Source organism: Podarcis liolepis, assembly GCF_965112155.1.
Source record: "Podarcis liolepis genome assembly, chromosome: 1".
Taxonomy (NCBI): Eukaryota; Metazoa; Chordata; class Lepidosauria; order Squamata; family Lacertidae; genus Podarcis; species Podarcis liolepis.
In genome coordinates this window covers 116,914,408-116,931,238 of record NC_139554.1, presented here as the reverse complement: position 1 = coordinate 116,931,238, position 16,831 = coordinate 116,914,408, and the positions used below count along the sequence as shown (strand labels likewise).

The 16,831-nt window shown below is 41.5% G+C and overlaps 1 protein-coding gene and 2 long non-coding RNA genes across 4 annotated transcripts in view; all 3 read right to left on the bottom strand.

Moving 5' to 3' along the window:
- Nucleotides 1-161: 161 nt before the first annotated feature.
- Nucleotides 162-2,980, bottom strand: LOC310691084. Its single transcript, XR_014518321.1, has 2 exons — nt 2,018-2,980; nt 162-1,638 (listed from the first exon to the last, which is right to left on the bottom strand). It is a non-coding gene; the product is annotated as an uncharacterized lncRNA (long non-coding RNA).
- Nucleotides 2,981-3,786: 806 nt separating this feature from the next.
- The window catches only part of LOC310689657 (neurabin-1-like), a 40,437-nt gene continuing 27,392 nt past the window's right edge, over nt 3,787-16,831 (bottom strand). The window contains exons 15-19 of one of the 2 annotated variants that reach the window (XM_083467481.1): nt 15,640-15,711; nt 14,995-15,190; nt 11,201-11,317; nt 7,440-7,628; nt 3,787-5,061 (exon numbers count right to left, since the gene is read on the bottom strand). In XM_083467481.1, coding sequence (XP_083323607.1) covers nt 4,894-5,061; nt 7,440-7,628; nt 11,201-11,317; nt 14,995-15,190; nt 15,640-15,711 — 742 coding nt within the window. In that variant the 3' untranslated portion in view covers nt 3,787-4,893. The remainder of the gene's footprint in view (nt 5,062-7,439; nt 7,629-11,200; nt 11,318-14,994; nt 15,191-15,639; nt 15,712-16,831) is intronic. The other variant, XM_083467482.1, reaches the window with a different exon arrangement.
- On the bottom strand, nt 14,541-14,988 carry LOC310691349. Its single transcript, XR_014518476.1, has 2 exons — nt 14,870-14,988; nt 14,541-14,831 (listed from the first exon to the last, which is right to left on the bottom strand). It is a non-coding gene; the product is annotated as an uncharacterized lncRNA (long non-coding RNA).

Genomic DNA, 16,831 nt, shown 5'->3' with positions numbered 1-16,831 from the left:
TAGCCTTGTGGTGCTAATGAAAGCTACCCTTAAGGTAGGTACCAATTGGTATTTTTTCCCAACTGACAACACATGGCTATATAGATGGGATGTACCAAAAATTACCCCCAACTAGGCTGGGACCCCCACTCCAGCAAAGAAAAAGAATTTTTTTTGAGAGAGAGAGAGAGAGATGCTCTTACCAAACGCTTCTTCAGCCTAAGCACAGGAACCAATTTTACAGTATCTCGTGAAGGTACTGGGAGAAAGATCACACAGAGAAAGGAAAGGGAAAGGCTAAGGAGCTGCCAGGGGCTGCAGAAGGACTGCTTTCAGAAGCCAGAAGCAGCTCTGCTGTCTGGCTGTAATCGGGTTGTGTTCAACATATGTGCCCAAGGTAACAGGCCCTGATGGTGCAAGTAAGAGCATGTTTCAGCAGCTCCGCTACACACACAGCTACCTTCCTCAACAGTCAGTGCGCAAGGGAATGGTGGAGGGACGAGAAAGATAGAGACAGAAGGATTTTTTGAAAATTAAGCAGAGAGAGAAGGGCATAAAAAATAGGTCATGACAGTAAAGTGGGAGCAGAGAAAGTGATGGGTTGAGGAATGAGAAACTAAAGTCCAATAGAGAGCGGGACTGAGAAAAACAGTGTAGGACCAAGAAAAAAGGGGGGAAAGGTAGCAAAAGCAAGAAACATTGACCTGAGGACAAAAGCCAGTGGAAGTTTAAAGTGACATTGCTGCTTTTGCCAACAGCAGGAGTGAACTGGATTATGGGAACTGCCTACTTCTTAAAATGTTCATCCTGCCTTTGACCACCTGGTGGAGCCATAAACCAACCAGATAGTCTTGCATTGCCAGTGGAGGGAAAAACAGTTGCTCACACACCCGGACATCTAAAGCAGCTATGGTACATTTTTACTCAACAGACACAAACTCTTATTTGCTGCATAAACCTCCGGTCCTAACTTGGTGTTGCATTTAAATTCCTTTATATCCAGCAAATGTGGCATAAAATAGATAATGCTCTCTTCACCTTCTCTTTGGTTCCTAGCTCTCCCTTGACAATTTTTGCCGCCAACGTTTAATTCACCTCCACAATTGCAATGTTCATGTGATGCCTCCTAGGCAAGATCCTCCATTAAGATGCACACGCAGAAATCAAAGAATGCAGTTTAGCCACTTTGCAGTAACAGAGATGCCGGATTAAAGAGTACAGTGCCATGACTGTAAACATATTTATTCGGGAATGAAACCCTTTTCAGAGTGATGGCAGTGCCAAATGATGCGTTAAGATTTTTGGTGATAGTGGGGAAACAGCAAAATAGACCCACCTGCACTTTGGAGCATCTTATTAGGAAATTCATTATGTCAATTGGCTCATAGAATGTGCTGTGCAGAATGAAACTGCCCTTGGCTATAAGCAATAGCAGCTTAGTAGGGAAGTTTTCAAATTAGAGACATACCAAGCTACTGCTTTAAGGTATCACAGTCTTTGGAAGTAAAACATTTCTGCTCCGTGAGCTAGTAAACAAAGAGTACAGTAGGTTTGGCATCATAAAAAACCAACAACACTCACATTTGCACCTGCCTGCCGCTTATGAAGGTTTGATCATCTGGAGGTGGAGGGGCTGAACGAGATACTGGAATTAGTATCCTCTATTCATGTAAAATGAGGGACGCGGGTGGCGCTGTGGGTAAAAGCCTCAGCGCCTAGGACTTGCCGATCGAAAGGTCGGCGGTTTGAATCCCCGCGGCGGGGTGCGCTCCTGTTGTTCGGTCCCAGCGCTTGCCAACCTAGCAGTTCGAAAGCACTCCCGGGTGCAAGTAGATAAATAGGGACCGCTTACTAGCGGGAAAGTAAACGGCGTTTCCGTGTGCGGCTCTGGCTCGCCAGAGCAGCGATGTCACGCTGGCCACGTGACCCGGAAGTGTCTCCGGACAGCGCTGGCCCCCGGCCTCTTGAGTGAGATGGGCGCACAACCCTAGAGTCTGTCAAGACTGGCCCGTACGGGCAGGGGTACCTTTACCTTTACCTTTATTCATGTAAAATATGAATTGTAATCAGGACTACAGTCCTGATCCAGTAGTCAGAGGAACTGCATGTGCACTGCTGTACTATGGATGCTTGTTGAGCCCACTTCCACGCTTGCCTTCCAGACTGCCAGGGAATTTGCATGTACACATCTGGATACGCTTGCACATTGTCCCAGCTGGATGATTATTTTAAGTATGTTCAACAATCAAAATCTACTGAAGGTTTACCACTAACCAAAGCAACTGTTTGTGGTAGCAAACTCGCTGTTCGGTCATAGGCACAATGCTATTTTAAGGTTTGATTCCTATGAATAAAGCATTTCGGGAGAAAATAATTTATAATGCTACTTTATATTCCAGGCAACTCCCTGTTTGCACAGCGGTTGCGTTCTGGGTCATCTCGTGTGTCAGTGGAGTGCGCATAAGCTAGCCACATTCCGCTCCCTTCTGGGGCTGAAAACAGTGCTCGCATTGGCAGTCGCATGCCAATAAAACTCACACAAAATGGTTGCCGTGTGTATTCCCTTGCTAGAGCTAGATTTGGAAATAATTTCTATTGCAGGTGGAAGAATAACATTACAACAGCCAGGCATTTTGTATTCGGAATTTTAACATTGTACTGTGAAAATTTTGGCTTGCAAGAAAGAGGCTTACTGTGATTTTTATAATAATAAATCCTAAGCATTTTAAAAAATCTGGCACTCCATTGATTAATTGCATGATAACTCCTGGGGTCTGTCTTGTATTATCACTTCAGTGTGGAAACACTGGGTCGCCCCTTGTTAAGGCTGTAACTTCAGTCATCTAATTGGTTATGGTTGCTGAGGCTGGTGAGAGTTGAGAGTCTGACAACATCTAGCGGCCCACAAGTCCTCTGCTGCGATAATCTTCAGGTGTGTTACATCTATGGACTGCCAGACAGGCTCACCTTGACAACTATCTTCCTTACATGCAATGGGAAAAGGTACTCTTCCATAGTAGTGGGGTAGGAAAGCTGGAGGGGGGCGGAATTCACATCTAGCAACCAATATGCTCCTTTGGTTTCAGATAGTACATGGGTAGAAGAGCCTGGACACAAATTTTCACAGCTCTCTAGTGGTTATGGTAGTTCATTTACCAGAAGTAATGTATTTAGCATTAACTCTGGAAGTGTATACTCAATTCTGAGCAAACTAAGGTTCCTAGAGCAAAAACCTCCTGGGAGGCTTAATTCGGTCAGAATAATAATAAGAATAATAATAATTTATTATTTATACCCCGCCCATCTGGCTGAGTTTCCCCAGCCACTCTGGGCAGCTCCCAATCAGTGTTAAAAACAGTACATCAAGTATACACTTCCATAGTTACGTGATAGAAACAGCACTGGGAGCAAAGTGACTCCAAATCTGGAGACATTTTTTCATTGCACAAGTTCTCAATACTCTAGCCCACTTGTATCCAATGTTAGTTATACTCCAAGTAAGCCCACAGAAATAAGACATGATGAACTTGGGTTAATTCCAGCAGGTCTACTCTGAGTCAAACCTGGATGACTAAAACCCTGTCTCTTATTCATGCAATAATACCAATACACATTTTTTCCTATTCTTGGTTCCTTGAATCCAAGATATTTTGAAAATGCTCAAAATGTGCATTTCATTTACTGTAGTCTTAATTTACAATTGGCAGTTTTCAATGTTTTCTTACAAAATAATCATTTCATTAGATGGGAGCATGTTACTAATTCATGCACATGTAAGTTATAATAGTAAGAATTTCAAAATACAAGTTCTTTTTTGAATGAAATTTATTTCATTTCTCAAAAGTGCCACTCCAATGTAGTGTATTTTTTCCTACAACAGATTATGTGTTACCCAACAGCACATGGCAATTGTGTTTGACACTATTCTGGAAAACAAATGCAACTCATGAACAGGAAGACATTTCGTAGTCTACAGTGTAATTATACACACTGCAGAAACCCAGTGCTTCAATTCATACCTCCTCCGGCTATTCCCATTCTGGTATTAGGAAGACCAATAACATTGAAAATTTAGTAAAAATATATTTTTGGTCCTCAGTATCTTGAGTAGGAAAGTGTAATGCATGTATTACAATTTGATCTTACATGGATTATAAAACCCCATAGTCCATACAAAAGTGTATAAAATTGATCAATAAACTTTGAAATCCTGCTTCAACATACTCAGCTTAGAAACTTAGTGTTATCTTATTTTAGAAAATAAGAAAGCCAAGATGCAAGTCATGAATTATATTACTACAATACATTTTGAATTTAAAATGAACTCTGGAAAATACAGGATTTTAAACACATCATTAAGTCAAAATACGATTAAATTAATTTTCTATTATTTTTTAAACTTAATTTTTCCTCTATACAACACTAGTGGCAACAAACTTCTCTTCAACAGAACATAATGACCTGATACTGTCTCTCTATACCAGATACCACCCAACATTATACTGCAATTTATGTTCACATCCTATTCATCAAAACTGTATATACTTCTGATAGACACTTCAGGGACCTAGAATAAGTAATACATATATACACATTACTTAATGCAAAGTTAATTTACTGTTCATTAGTACAAGTTAACGATCTAAATATAAAAAAATGGAAAATATTTCATTTGATGAATCATATAAACAGGGAAGGGCTGTAGAAATGGGAGATTAAAAAACCTATATTGTAAAAGCTATCACTTCCCACCTCCCCCATTCATAATTATACAGTAATATACAATTGTGACACTTCTTCAAGCTGAAGGGAGTCTGATAAAAATAAAGATATTGAAACATTACCTTGGCATAGTTCCACTAGCCCTTGTGACTACACCAGATTAAGTAGTTGCATAGGATATTTTAAAGAATTTTAGCAGCTTGATTCTACGGTGGCCACCACTCTGCCAGTTTTCCGGACTTCTTTCTCTTTCTTTTGAAACTTTTCTTTCTGTTTCTCCAGCTTCTCTTGTGCTTTCTTAATATCTTTAATTTTCTTCTTTATTGTTGATCGGTCATTTTGACTGGATACTCCCAGGGCCTTTCATAGAAAAAAACACATTTTATTATATTCTACGAAGTAGAAATATTTGCAGCATAAACAATGCCCTTTGTTGTTGCATGAGTTTTGGATTGTTGTTTTTTTAAAAAAACATTTTCAGCAGTACTCACAACCATTAATTATCATTACAACAAAAACAACATCCAAACTTTTTTTTTTTTTTTGCAAACTACAAAATTCAGCAAATCTATGGAAGGAATACAAATGATTTAAACAAGCTGAAGAGAAATGTTGTAGTCAGAACAAAAAGCATCTTAGCGCAGACAAGAATGGTTTGCAAGTAGTACAAACATGGGACAGCTTAATGTGAAATACTTAAATTTCCTTGACTCCTAAATACATAGTTGGAAGAAGCAACCTTAAGGGGCGAATCCACACATTTCCCTCATATTCACTAACAGTCATAAAATGTCTTCATGAGTATACCCATGATCATGCGAGTAAAGATTAGTGTGAACTGGACTGTTCAACAACAATTCATGGGGCTTCAAAAGATGAAGGGAATGCTTCAATAGCCATGAAAATTGCTATCAGTAGTTATCTGTATCCAGGCCAGATCATACTAAAGTTTACCTACTCAGGCATGGTGCAGTGGCCATTTTCATTCACAGTGCTGAGGTGCTGGTAGTAAGAGGACAAGTTGCTTGCAGCTACCTTAAAACCTATTAATTTTGCTGGGCTTCAGAGCAACTTCTTTGGACTGGCACAACTCTCTTCAAAAATAACCTTATGGTAAAAAGGTAAAGGACCCCTGACAGTTACGTCCAGTCACAAACAACTCTGGGGTTGCGGCGCTCATCTCACTTTACTGGCCAAGGGAGCCAGCGTTTGTCCGCAGATGGTTTTTCCGGATCATATGGCCAGCATGACTAAGCCACTGCTGGCGAAACCAGAGCAGCGCATGGAAACACTGTTTACCTTCCCGCCAGAGGAACCTATTTATCTACTTGCACTTTGACATGCTTTTGAACTGCTAGGTTGGCAGGAACTGAGACCAAACAATGGGAGTTCACCCCGTCGCAGGGATTCGAACCACCGACCTTCCGATCGGCAAGCGCAAGGCTCAGTGGTTTACACCACAGCACCACCCGCGTCCCTCAACCTTATGGTAGCACCCTATAAAAAAGAACCCCTGGACGGTTAAGTCCAGTCAAAGGTGACTATGGGGTGCAGCACCCATGCTGCTTTTAAGGCTGAGGGAGCTGGTGTTTGTCCACAGACAGCTTTCTGGGTCATGTGGCCAGCATGACTAAACCGCTGGAGGACCATGACAAGTGCCACACAGAAACACCATTTGCCTTCCTGTGGCAGTGGTACCTATTTATCTACTTGCACTGGTATGCTTTTGGAACTGCTAAGTTGGCAGAAGCTGGGACAAAGCAACAGGAGCTCACTCCATCGCATGGATTCAAACTACCGACCCAAGAAACTCTGTGGTTTGGACCACAGCACCACCCATGTCCCAATAGAGTAGCACCCTATAGTTAGGGTCTAAAGAAATACAACGTTCTACATACTCAAATAGGGTTACATTACTTTATGTGACTGCTGTGAGGTGCCAAAAGGAAGGCCAAACAGATGTGCTGCCATGGAATATGAGAAGTTAGTAACATTCTGTTAGCATGGTGCAGTATAGTTTTTTATCAGCAGATGGCAACATCTGATAAGCCCAGAAAACCTTTTTGACTACTTTTTAACATACTAACATTTCATACAGTCAAAGCTTAATGCATTAACTTAGGATACGTTAAAAATGTGTGTCCTAATTCAACAACAAAAACACCCAGTAAAATGAATCTATTTTATGTAACAAGGAATTGAAGGAAGCCAACCCCTAAATTATCAACACATAACACTATACAGTACAGTACTTAACAGTATATTAGGGACGCGGTATTAAGGACTTAATTAGGGACGTGGGTGGTACTGTGGTCTAAACCACTAAGCCTCTTGGGCGTGCCAATCAGAAGGTTGGCGGTCCGAATTCCCGCAATGGGGTGAGTTCCCGTTGCTCAGTCCCTGCTCCTGCCAACCTAGCAGTTCGATAGCATGTCAAAGTGCAAGTAGATAAATAGGTACCGCTCCGTCGGGAAGGTAAACGGCGTTTCTGTGCACTGCTCTGGTTTCGCCAGAAGCGGCTTAGTTATGCTGGCCACATGACCCGGAAAAACTGTCTGCAGACAAATGCCAACTCCCTCGGCCTGTAAAGTGAGATGAGCACCGCAACCCCAGAGTTGTCTGCGACTGTACTTAACTGTCGGGGGTCCTTTACCTTTTTGTACTTATATTATTAAGTGTGTTCAGATTTTCAGTGCATAGTTTTGGCTTGGCATAAGCCAGCAGGTATACAAGCTTACCTTCAACTTGTCACTGTCAAGCAGCATTAACTGCTGTCCATCTATACATTTGGCTGTGAATTCCGCAATGTACTGCTCCATATTCATTCCCATTAGCCAATGGCACACCTGTTGTGTTGTCCATTCAGAAATGGGCCGACTGTGCCACTGGTTTTGTTTCCCTGTAGTTGATGGTTCATCATCGGAAGTCTAACAAAGCAAATCAGCTTTTACTTAGGTACATAGCAATTTAACTTACTGCATTTCTGATATATATATATATATATATATATATATATATATATATATATATGCAGGTTTTGGTGTCCTCGGGTGTCTTCCCGTGTAAAAGTTGGGGTGTCTAGGCGACGTTTCGACGAGGTCAACGTTTTGACCTCGTCGAAACGTCGCCTAGACACCCCAACTTTTACACGGGAAGACACCCGAGGACACCAAAACCTGCATTCCTGTACCCGTGAAAATCTACGAAAACATATATATATATATATATATATATATATATATATAATATAAACATTCAAGACTTTGAATTGTTGAGTGCATAGCTGGTCTCCCCTCCAATATTTTAGTTTGTTTTATTATTTAATTCCCATAGTGCAAAGTGTCTGAATACATATATCAAGGCACAGTAATTTAAAGAACGCTCATTGTAAATACCTTTATGAAAAAGTGGACTCGCTGAACCAAGTGTCAATTTCCAGGTTCGTGAGATATAGGATTTTCAGACCCTGCTCGATAACTTACAGGTATTCTCAAATTCACTCGTTTTATGGTATCACTGACCGAATGTCCAAAAGAGAGTTTTAAATTATTGTAAAGGATCATACAGTTTCTGGTCTTCTAGGTGCAGCACTCTAGGTGGTAAGTTTTACTCAGAGTAGATCTACATAAATTAATGGCCATCACTTAGTCATGTTCATTTATTTCAATGGGTCTACTCTAAGTAAAACTTGATGGCATACCACTCTCTATGTTTGTGCCACATAAAGTCCACCTATATTATAGTGTTTCCATACATACATAAAAAATGCCCTTGAAATGGAAATTAGGCCAAAGCAAATGAACTGCTGGTGAAAGTCCACATCAGAGTGAACACTTCATGCTAGAGAGAAGGGAACAAAACACTCTTTTTATCTATTGGGTAGGTCTCTATTGCTGAATTCATTTTATGGAGATAGTGAGTCAGTTTTTACAACTTATCACTTAAAATACCACCTCGGTCTGGATGTGTCATTAGCGGAAAAATACAAAACTATTATGTACTACTGTATATTCATTTTGTACAAGAGTGCCACGGTTTCTTTGGTTCCCCAACTTTTATTAGGAGTCTGTAGCTAAGGGGACAAAGGACATACTTCTGACCTACCAAGGCTAGAAACCAAAACTATTTTTCAATTTTTCTAAAGCTATCCTACAGTGTTTGGTTGAAGAGGAAGTTTTTCTTTCTTACTCAAGAAAAACACTAAAAACTCTTTATTTCATCCTGTGCCGAAAAGAAAAGGATCACAATACATAAAGACTAACCATGCTGATTATGCATCTTCATTGAACTTTAAAAAAATGAAGTACTAATAATACAATTTTTTTGTTAAAATTCAGCAATGGCATTTGCACCACTAACTCAAGGTTGCTTTCTATATGCTTGTAAAAATGTAGTATGTGATCCCTACTTTTGTTATTGTACTTGCAGCTCATTTTTTTATTGGTTTACTGCTTATTTCTTTAGATGATAGCAATGGTTTATGAACTAACTGCTGCATTGCTCTAGATCAAACTATGCATGCATATGGGGGCAAACAGGTTTCTTACAAGTTTCCATCATAGCACCTTACAGTGCTGAAGAGGCAAGGCACTTTTTCAGTTAAATTTGAGAAATTAAACTGGAAAGGGAACTACCCCTTTGCTACAGCATGCAAACTTCACACAGCCTCCCCACCTGGGCTCTTCAGCATTTCTTTTACTTTCAATGTAGATGCAAGGACCATCTGAAAGCAGCAGGGATCACGAATGCAAGAGCCACTTGTTGTTCAAATTTAAAAGCAAAATAACTTTTCAAGTTATAATATAAAAACAAGGAATTAACAAGTGATGTCCGTGAACACAGAATACTTCTTCCGAGCCTGTTTCACAATGCCAGGCTTGTCAGCTACTCTTGTAGACATACCGTATTTTTCGCCCTATAGGACGCACCTTTTCCCCTCCAAAAATGAAGGGGAAATCTGTGTGCGTCCTATGGGGCGAATACAGGCTTTCGCTGAAGCTTGGAGAGCGAGAGGGGTCGGTGCGCACTGACCCCTCTCGCTCTCCAGGCTTCAGGAAGCTAGCAGCAAGCCTGGGGAGCCCGCGGGAGTTCCTGCAGGGCTCCCTAGGCTGCGGATAGCAGCCTGCCGCCCGGCGTGCAAGCGCCCTGAAGCAGAGCACCCCGCACGCCGGGCAGATATCCGCAGCTTGGGGAACCCTGTGGGAGTTCCCGCAGGGCTCCCTAGGCTGCGGATAGCAGCCTGCCGTCCGGCGCGCGGGGCGCTCTGCTTCAGGGCGCCTGCGCGCCGGGCAGACATCAGCCAGCCCCACAAGCTCGGGGGACAGCGGGGAGGCACAGTGCCGCCATCCCGCTGTTCCTTGACCTGGTTTGGTTTCCACGACCTGGTTGGGGGGGGCAATAAAGTGGGGGGAAATTCCTTTATTTCCCCCCCAAAAAACTAGGTGCGTCCTATGGGACGAAAAACACGGTATTTTTTAAAAATACAAATATACTACTCCTTTTGTTACATTAAAATGTTTAGCACAAGCAAGTATCCAATATTTACTCAAAAACATTAACTTGTGTTACTGAAAGGAAACTATCTCCATCCTTCCTTGTAGAGATATGCAAATTCCATTTCTAGAAATCAAGTAAAGGTCAGTTTCTGAAAGCCCCGTTGATGCAGAGAGAGAAAATGAAGAATAAAATCCGGCCCTATTGTGCTGAGAGTGCAAAATCCTCAAGACAACTGGAAGAGAGTCGCAAGGAACAGTATCCATCTAAACTGAATTACGGAGTAATTTGAAAGAGAGGTGAAAGGTCAACATTGTGTATAGACACAAAACTGTTCAAGAAAGAACTATTCATAAGAGTACCTATAGGGCTAAATGCCCAGATGCTACATGAGGAGCTGTGAAACTCCATACTGAAGGCTGAACTTAGCTGGCACCACAAAACCTTCCTCACTGACGTCTGCAAAGTTTTGAAAGATCCAATTTAGGAAATTCAAAAAATGTTTGGCTTTATAATGATCTAAAAATATTTCAAAAATAACGCAGCAAGAATTAAGCTCTACAGCCAAAAGACTGAAATGAGGAAGACAGATGTGTATTCTGTTAGAAGTACTAATGCATGCCATTCACACAAATAGCAGAAGCATAGAAAGCAATCTGCATTGCCTGATGGTACTGTTAATCAATTGGCTGTCTCATAATATTAGGGATGCAATTAAAGTGTTCTCTTCTTGCAATGCAGGAGCAGAGCAGATGCACATTCAGTCTTGGTTTGGCTTTGGTTACATGCAAAGTAGCTCAGTGTAAATGTTGTCAACAATATATCAAACCCAAAACTGATAACAAGAAAAATACTTTTTGTCTCCTAGGTACATTTTTCAATGTGGGCTTATAAAAATATTAAGGTGCAATGATGATAACCTGCTCTTTTCATTAGAGACAAACTTAAATTGCATAATATAGTCTGAATTGTGATATCAACAATACACAGACACACTGAAACTCACCTCGTTTGAAGAGAAGGTTAAAGTGTGTGAACGCCCTGAAAGATTTGGTTCTGTCACTAACCCTGACAGATCACAACTTGGCTTGCTATCGTATGAATCATCTATGACAATTCTACTCTGCAAACAAGTGAAAATAATGTGTTGTTAACTTCCCCCTTGGAACAATAAATCACAAGGAGGCACAGTGTCTTATTTTTTAAAAAGTAAAAATAACTAATCATTTATTTCCAGTAACTCTGAACTAAGCTTATCTACATTCATCATAACTCTCTCCCAATTCACAATACACAAGTATTGGGCTCTTATCATCTGATCTATAGAAACAATCAGAGAGTTCTGGTAGCTATTTTCAGCACATAGGGTTAGTCAGGAATGAATAGGGTGAGTCGTGAATTCATTCCCTTAATGGGGGCTAGGGAGGGATTACACTTTGACCTTAGTTTTCTGATTATCAGAGACTGGAACCAAGACCTGCGCCATGGGCAGCTCCTGGTCTTGAGGAGCACAAACGACTCTGCTTCCAAATGTTCCATCCCTGCTTTCAAGTTGCAGGCAGAATAAGAAAAACAGGAAGCAGTATGGCTTCCTGCCATGATAACTTTTCCTTTTGCTACTGTCCTTGCACCACCTGCCCTATTTAGAGCAAGCAGGCCCTACATTAGCACCCACAATGGTCAAGCAAATGCTGAGCCCCCCCCCCAGGACTGACACTTGCCTGCTGCACCCTTGCTGACTCCCCCTCCCCTAAAGCTGGCTTCCCTAATCTGCCACCCTCTCAGATACTCACCGCCCTGAATCACAATTTGGGAAAAAGGCAGGATATAAATACATTAAGTAATAATATTCAACAGCCCAACAGGCATTGGCTGAGTCCTCTTCCTGTCTAATATGGGAGGAGAGAATAGCTAGTCCAAAATAACACAGGCTGAGGGGTGGCTGGAATGAAGCACCAAAATCGACAGTAACATGTATTTCTATCCTGCTAGCTGTCTGTTACACATATGTATGGTGATGGTTATGGGATTTCATGGAGGCAAAGATGGAACAAGAAAATTGGGAGGACCAGGTATTTTAGTAGCAATTATGCCCCTTAGAGATAGGGGGACCACTGGATCCTGAAGATCTACCACTCTGCAGGTGGAGTAGATGGTCCACTACTAGAGGCCACATTGTGATGGATCAAGGAGGCCTTGGATTTAAATCCATCTCACTCCCAACAAGCCCACAAGAAGCGAGAAAAACTATGCCTGCCCAGAGGCGTAGCATGGGGAGGGCATTGGTGCAATGGCCCTGGGTGCAATTTTGAGAGGGGGCCCAAAAAGGTGCCCCCACAGCAGGCTCCTTCATCGGAGCCTGGCTCTGGGCCAGAAGGAACTGAGCCTTGGCTGTAGCGTTGGTGCCTGTTACAGTTCTGCCCCCTGGGTTAGGCCTGACCCAGGGAGGAGAGCAGGTAAGTGGGCGGCAGCGCTGCTGCCCACCCTCCTTGGCCGCGGCATACCTCGTGCCTGGTGGCAACAGCTCTGATGACATGGTGTGGCATGCCTGGCCACAGTGGGTCTGTCACCGGGTCAGGTCTGACCTGTCGGCAGAAAGCAGGAGAGGCAGCAGTAAAGCTGCTGTCCACCCTCCTAGGCGGCAAGGCGCCTTGCGCCTGGCTGCAGTAGCTCTGCCTCCGCCACTGGGTCAGGCTTGACCCGGTGGCAGACAGCAGGGGGAGAGAGAGCGGCAAAGCTGCCTCCCACTCTCCTCAGCCAATTCTTGGCCATAGCAGCACTCCTGCCAGGTCGGGCCTAATGTAGCAACGGAAAGCAGGAGGAGAATAGGCAGGAGCTCCCCACCTCTCTCCAACCTTGTACTCTGGCACACTGGAGGGTGCCCTCCGCACTCCTCGGGGGCATGTTCTGCAACCCGCCACAGGTAGCGCAGGCATACGCTCCACTGCTGTGCCTGCCTTATAGCTGGTGTATTTAGTTTCCTTCACTCAAAGGCACAAAAATATAACGGTAACAAAGCCCAACAAAATAGGAGGCAGGAGAAGATTACCTGGGGAACAAAGGGCTCACATCAGTTGAGGTGCTGTTACCTTATTTTAGTAGTGTATATGAAACAAGCTATAGAAGGAGGAAGTAATTATGGGCACAGGTAAACAGGCACAAAGCCTTTATAGCTTCCTATATTTTAATGCTTCTTCAAACTTTAACCTTCATTCCTTCATTAGATCAGGGAAGTGCAATCCTTCCTACCTGGCCCTATTTCTTTAGAGACATGCATTTCCCACTCCGAGAACCACAGCACAACAAACCTGACTTTAATAAAACTGAATGTATCACTGGTCTTTATCATAGGTACCATGTGGTGACAATTCTTACATAGCTTTTGAGGTCTGCAATAACAGGCAAGACTTATCTATGCAAACAGAAAACAATGAACCACTCTCTCATAACAGTACAAAAAGATGTAGACTCAAGCACAGAAAGGTGCTTTTTAAGCCATATACATTCAAGTGTAGTTAAAAACTACTGTGCTCACTGCAGTTGCAAGTTATCAACCCTGGGTTGAACTGAAAAGCCTAGAGATACAGAATCAGAAAGTTCTAAAGACAGACCTACAACTGTAGCATGACAAGTCTGGACAAAGACACCATGCATTTTGTTTTAAATGACTGGCAGTGCAACCCTATACATCAGGAATGGGGAATGTTAGACAGAGGAGCTAAATTCAGCCCTGCAGGCCTCTCTCTATGCAGCCCTGGGGCCACACCCACCATTAGCATAAGACATCCAGAAGGTTCCTCACAAGGGAATGTGGCCATAGAAATGAAAAACGTTCCCCACCTCTGGTCAGAAGTAAGCATGATGAGTTCAACAGAACTTACTCCCAGGTAAGTGTGCATAAGATTGCAACCTGAGTCACTTCCCTGCATGGGAAGAACTAAAGTCACAATCACACTGTCTCACCTATCTGACAACTCACAAGTTGAGGTGAGTAAACTGTTCAAGCATTGAATGTGGACACAAGCAGGCATAAAAACACTTAAGGTATTCTATGTTGGTTAAACTTCTGCTGGCATAGATTGTACACACTTCCGAGGTTTAGAAATCTTTTCCAAGACCAAAACATACAAAATGAGATGCTGATGGCTTGAAATGCACATGTAGATTAATTTAACAAACTGAAACAAATATGGAATCCACAAAATAAAAGAAAACTATGGGAAGAGTAGCACATTTGTTTTGTCGAAGTTATTACCATATAGAAAGGATCAAGCATGCAACAACATGCACATTTAATGGGTGGCAAGGACAAAGTAGAAAAAGGCATCATGTGACTGCAGACAGCCTTGCCATAAGCATTGCCTTTTAATGTGCAGATTTTCTATTTTCATCTGTGTACATATAAAGCCTTAAGTTTTTTCAGAAAGCAACATGATGATGAACTCTTTAACAAGGGAATTTCCACTACACCATTTCCTCCAGTGGAAGCCTCCGTTGGTTCAGAGTTCTTTCTGTGATCAGAATAAGCCCTTATGTTCATGGGAGGGCATGCTTGGATCGCAATCCATTGTTCTTAATAGGCTAGCCTTATCATAACTGGGAAAGCTAGAGAAAATAAGTCAGCACTAGTATAAATACTTTTGAATGCCACAGAGGATCACTAGTCATATATAACATTATTTCCTAAGGTGAACAACTTGCACATGTTTCGTTTTTACGATACTTGTCACAGCATTTAACTCTTGAGCAACATTAATCAAATCTAAATGTGCAAAGTATATACAAATAAACACCATTTACCTTGTTTCTGTTCTTCTCCTGGCTCTGTTCCAATGCAACATCATGGCCACCCTGAGAAAAGCTCAGGGTGCTACTAGAACTATGCTCTTTATGGCTGTCTCCAAACCAGGAGAAAGGCATACAAGTTGGGATAGGGGAATCGGAATCTGATGCAGATAAGTTGTTGACAGAGTCCTCCAGCAATTCTCGAGAGCCCCTGAAAGAATGTAATTTTTCATGTATGAGCTTTGACAATCTATTGTACATATAATCATACCATGTGAAATAGATAAGACATAACAGTCATATTTTCATCATCAGTACACAACAACACATTATACACCACACAGTTTAAAGCAATTTAATGTTATTCAGACTAGTAGGTCTAAATTACTATGTATAAAATATTTCAGAAGTAGCTTTCCTGCTATGTTATTTTTTTTGCAAACTGGGCACTAGTATGTTACCAGCTATGAAACACTTTAAAAGTAAATCTGATTGCCTTTGAATACTTTCCTTTTTCAAAAAGACTGAAACTGAGGTTCAACATTCTAACAATGAACGCGATACTAAATTGAGAATGATGTATATTCATTCAGATGACTGTTCAAATTGCACAATTCATTGGAATGCATAGTTAAGAACATAAAATGCTTCTCTAAGTACCGGCTGTCTAGCGAACTCCTTGCATTTTCTTTTTCTTGCTTCTTCCCTTTACCACCAGATTTTCTTAGGCCCCTGAAATTAAAGAAAGTAGTTTAATAAAACGCACAAATTAGCTAAGTCAAATCTGTCCCAATATATCTGTGGCATACTGCAAAATAAATCAACAGGTTTCACACAATTGTCAATTCTCACTAGTCAAATATAGTAATGGGAGTTGGGGTAAATGAGAGAACAAGTAGATCAATCCCCAACTGACCACAAGCAATCAAGTTAAACTGAAATAACCCACTATCTTTGAACCAGCCCAATTGTCAATTATAAATAGAAATATGGTTCACATTTCAAATGTATTCCACAGTGCAATCAATTATAACAAATATTTTGTAATATTCCATTATGAGAATATACACTGAAGGAAAAAAGAAGCAACCCATCATCATATAACCTAGTAAATATAACTCAAGATGCATAGGTGAATCCTTAGCTGTGATATATATGGTCTCTCCCCCAAAACAAGAATTGTCTTGAACACCCACAACTTTACATCCCATCCCATCTGTGCCTTCTTTGCTCTGTGCTACAATGGTGGCTGCTGTTATGAGCCAGAGTTCATGTCTCAGGTTTCGAAGGAGAGGGATACAAAGGAACGATTTCCAGACTTCTCCAGAGTGAAGTTGTCACTACTGTACACATGAATAATTATTTCAGTTATGAGCTATGGACATACACTGTAATTTTACCCTCAACTCTGACAGAGGGGAACCTGAGCATCCTTCTCTAAAGATTCACAAAGTTAAGCAACAATAAAAGCATTCCACTTTAAAAGTAACTTGCTGGTCTCATACAGAACCAACTGCAATTTAGCTAGATTTATTATCTCAAATTTTAAACATAAAAGCCCTACCATAAAAGATATAACCATTATATTTTGTCATGATGCAACAGAACAATGTTCTTTATTTATTTGAATGTGTATAAGTCTGATCCTAAAGGTGCCTATCCCAAATTAAATTTATTTCTTATTAAAGTGTGTTTAAGATTGCAGACTGAGGCAAAGCCATTCCCAAAGATCAGTCACTCAAGCACTGAAGGAGCCTTACGGCATGAAGCAAATTATTAAAGCTTTGAGATGCTAGAGGAAGAAAGAAGTTTGAAGCGTGGTTCTTTGCACTTACGCGTATTCTTCAAACCA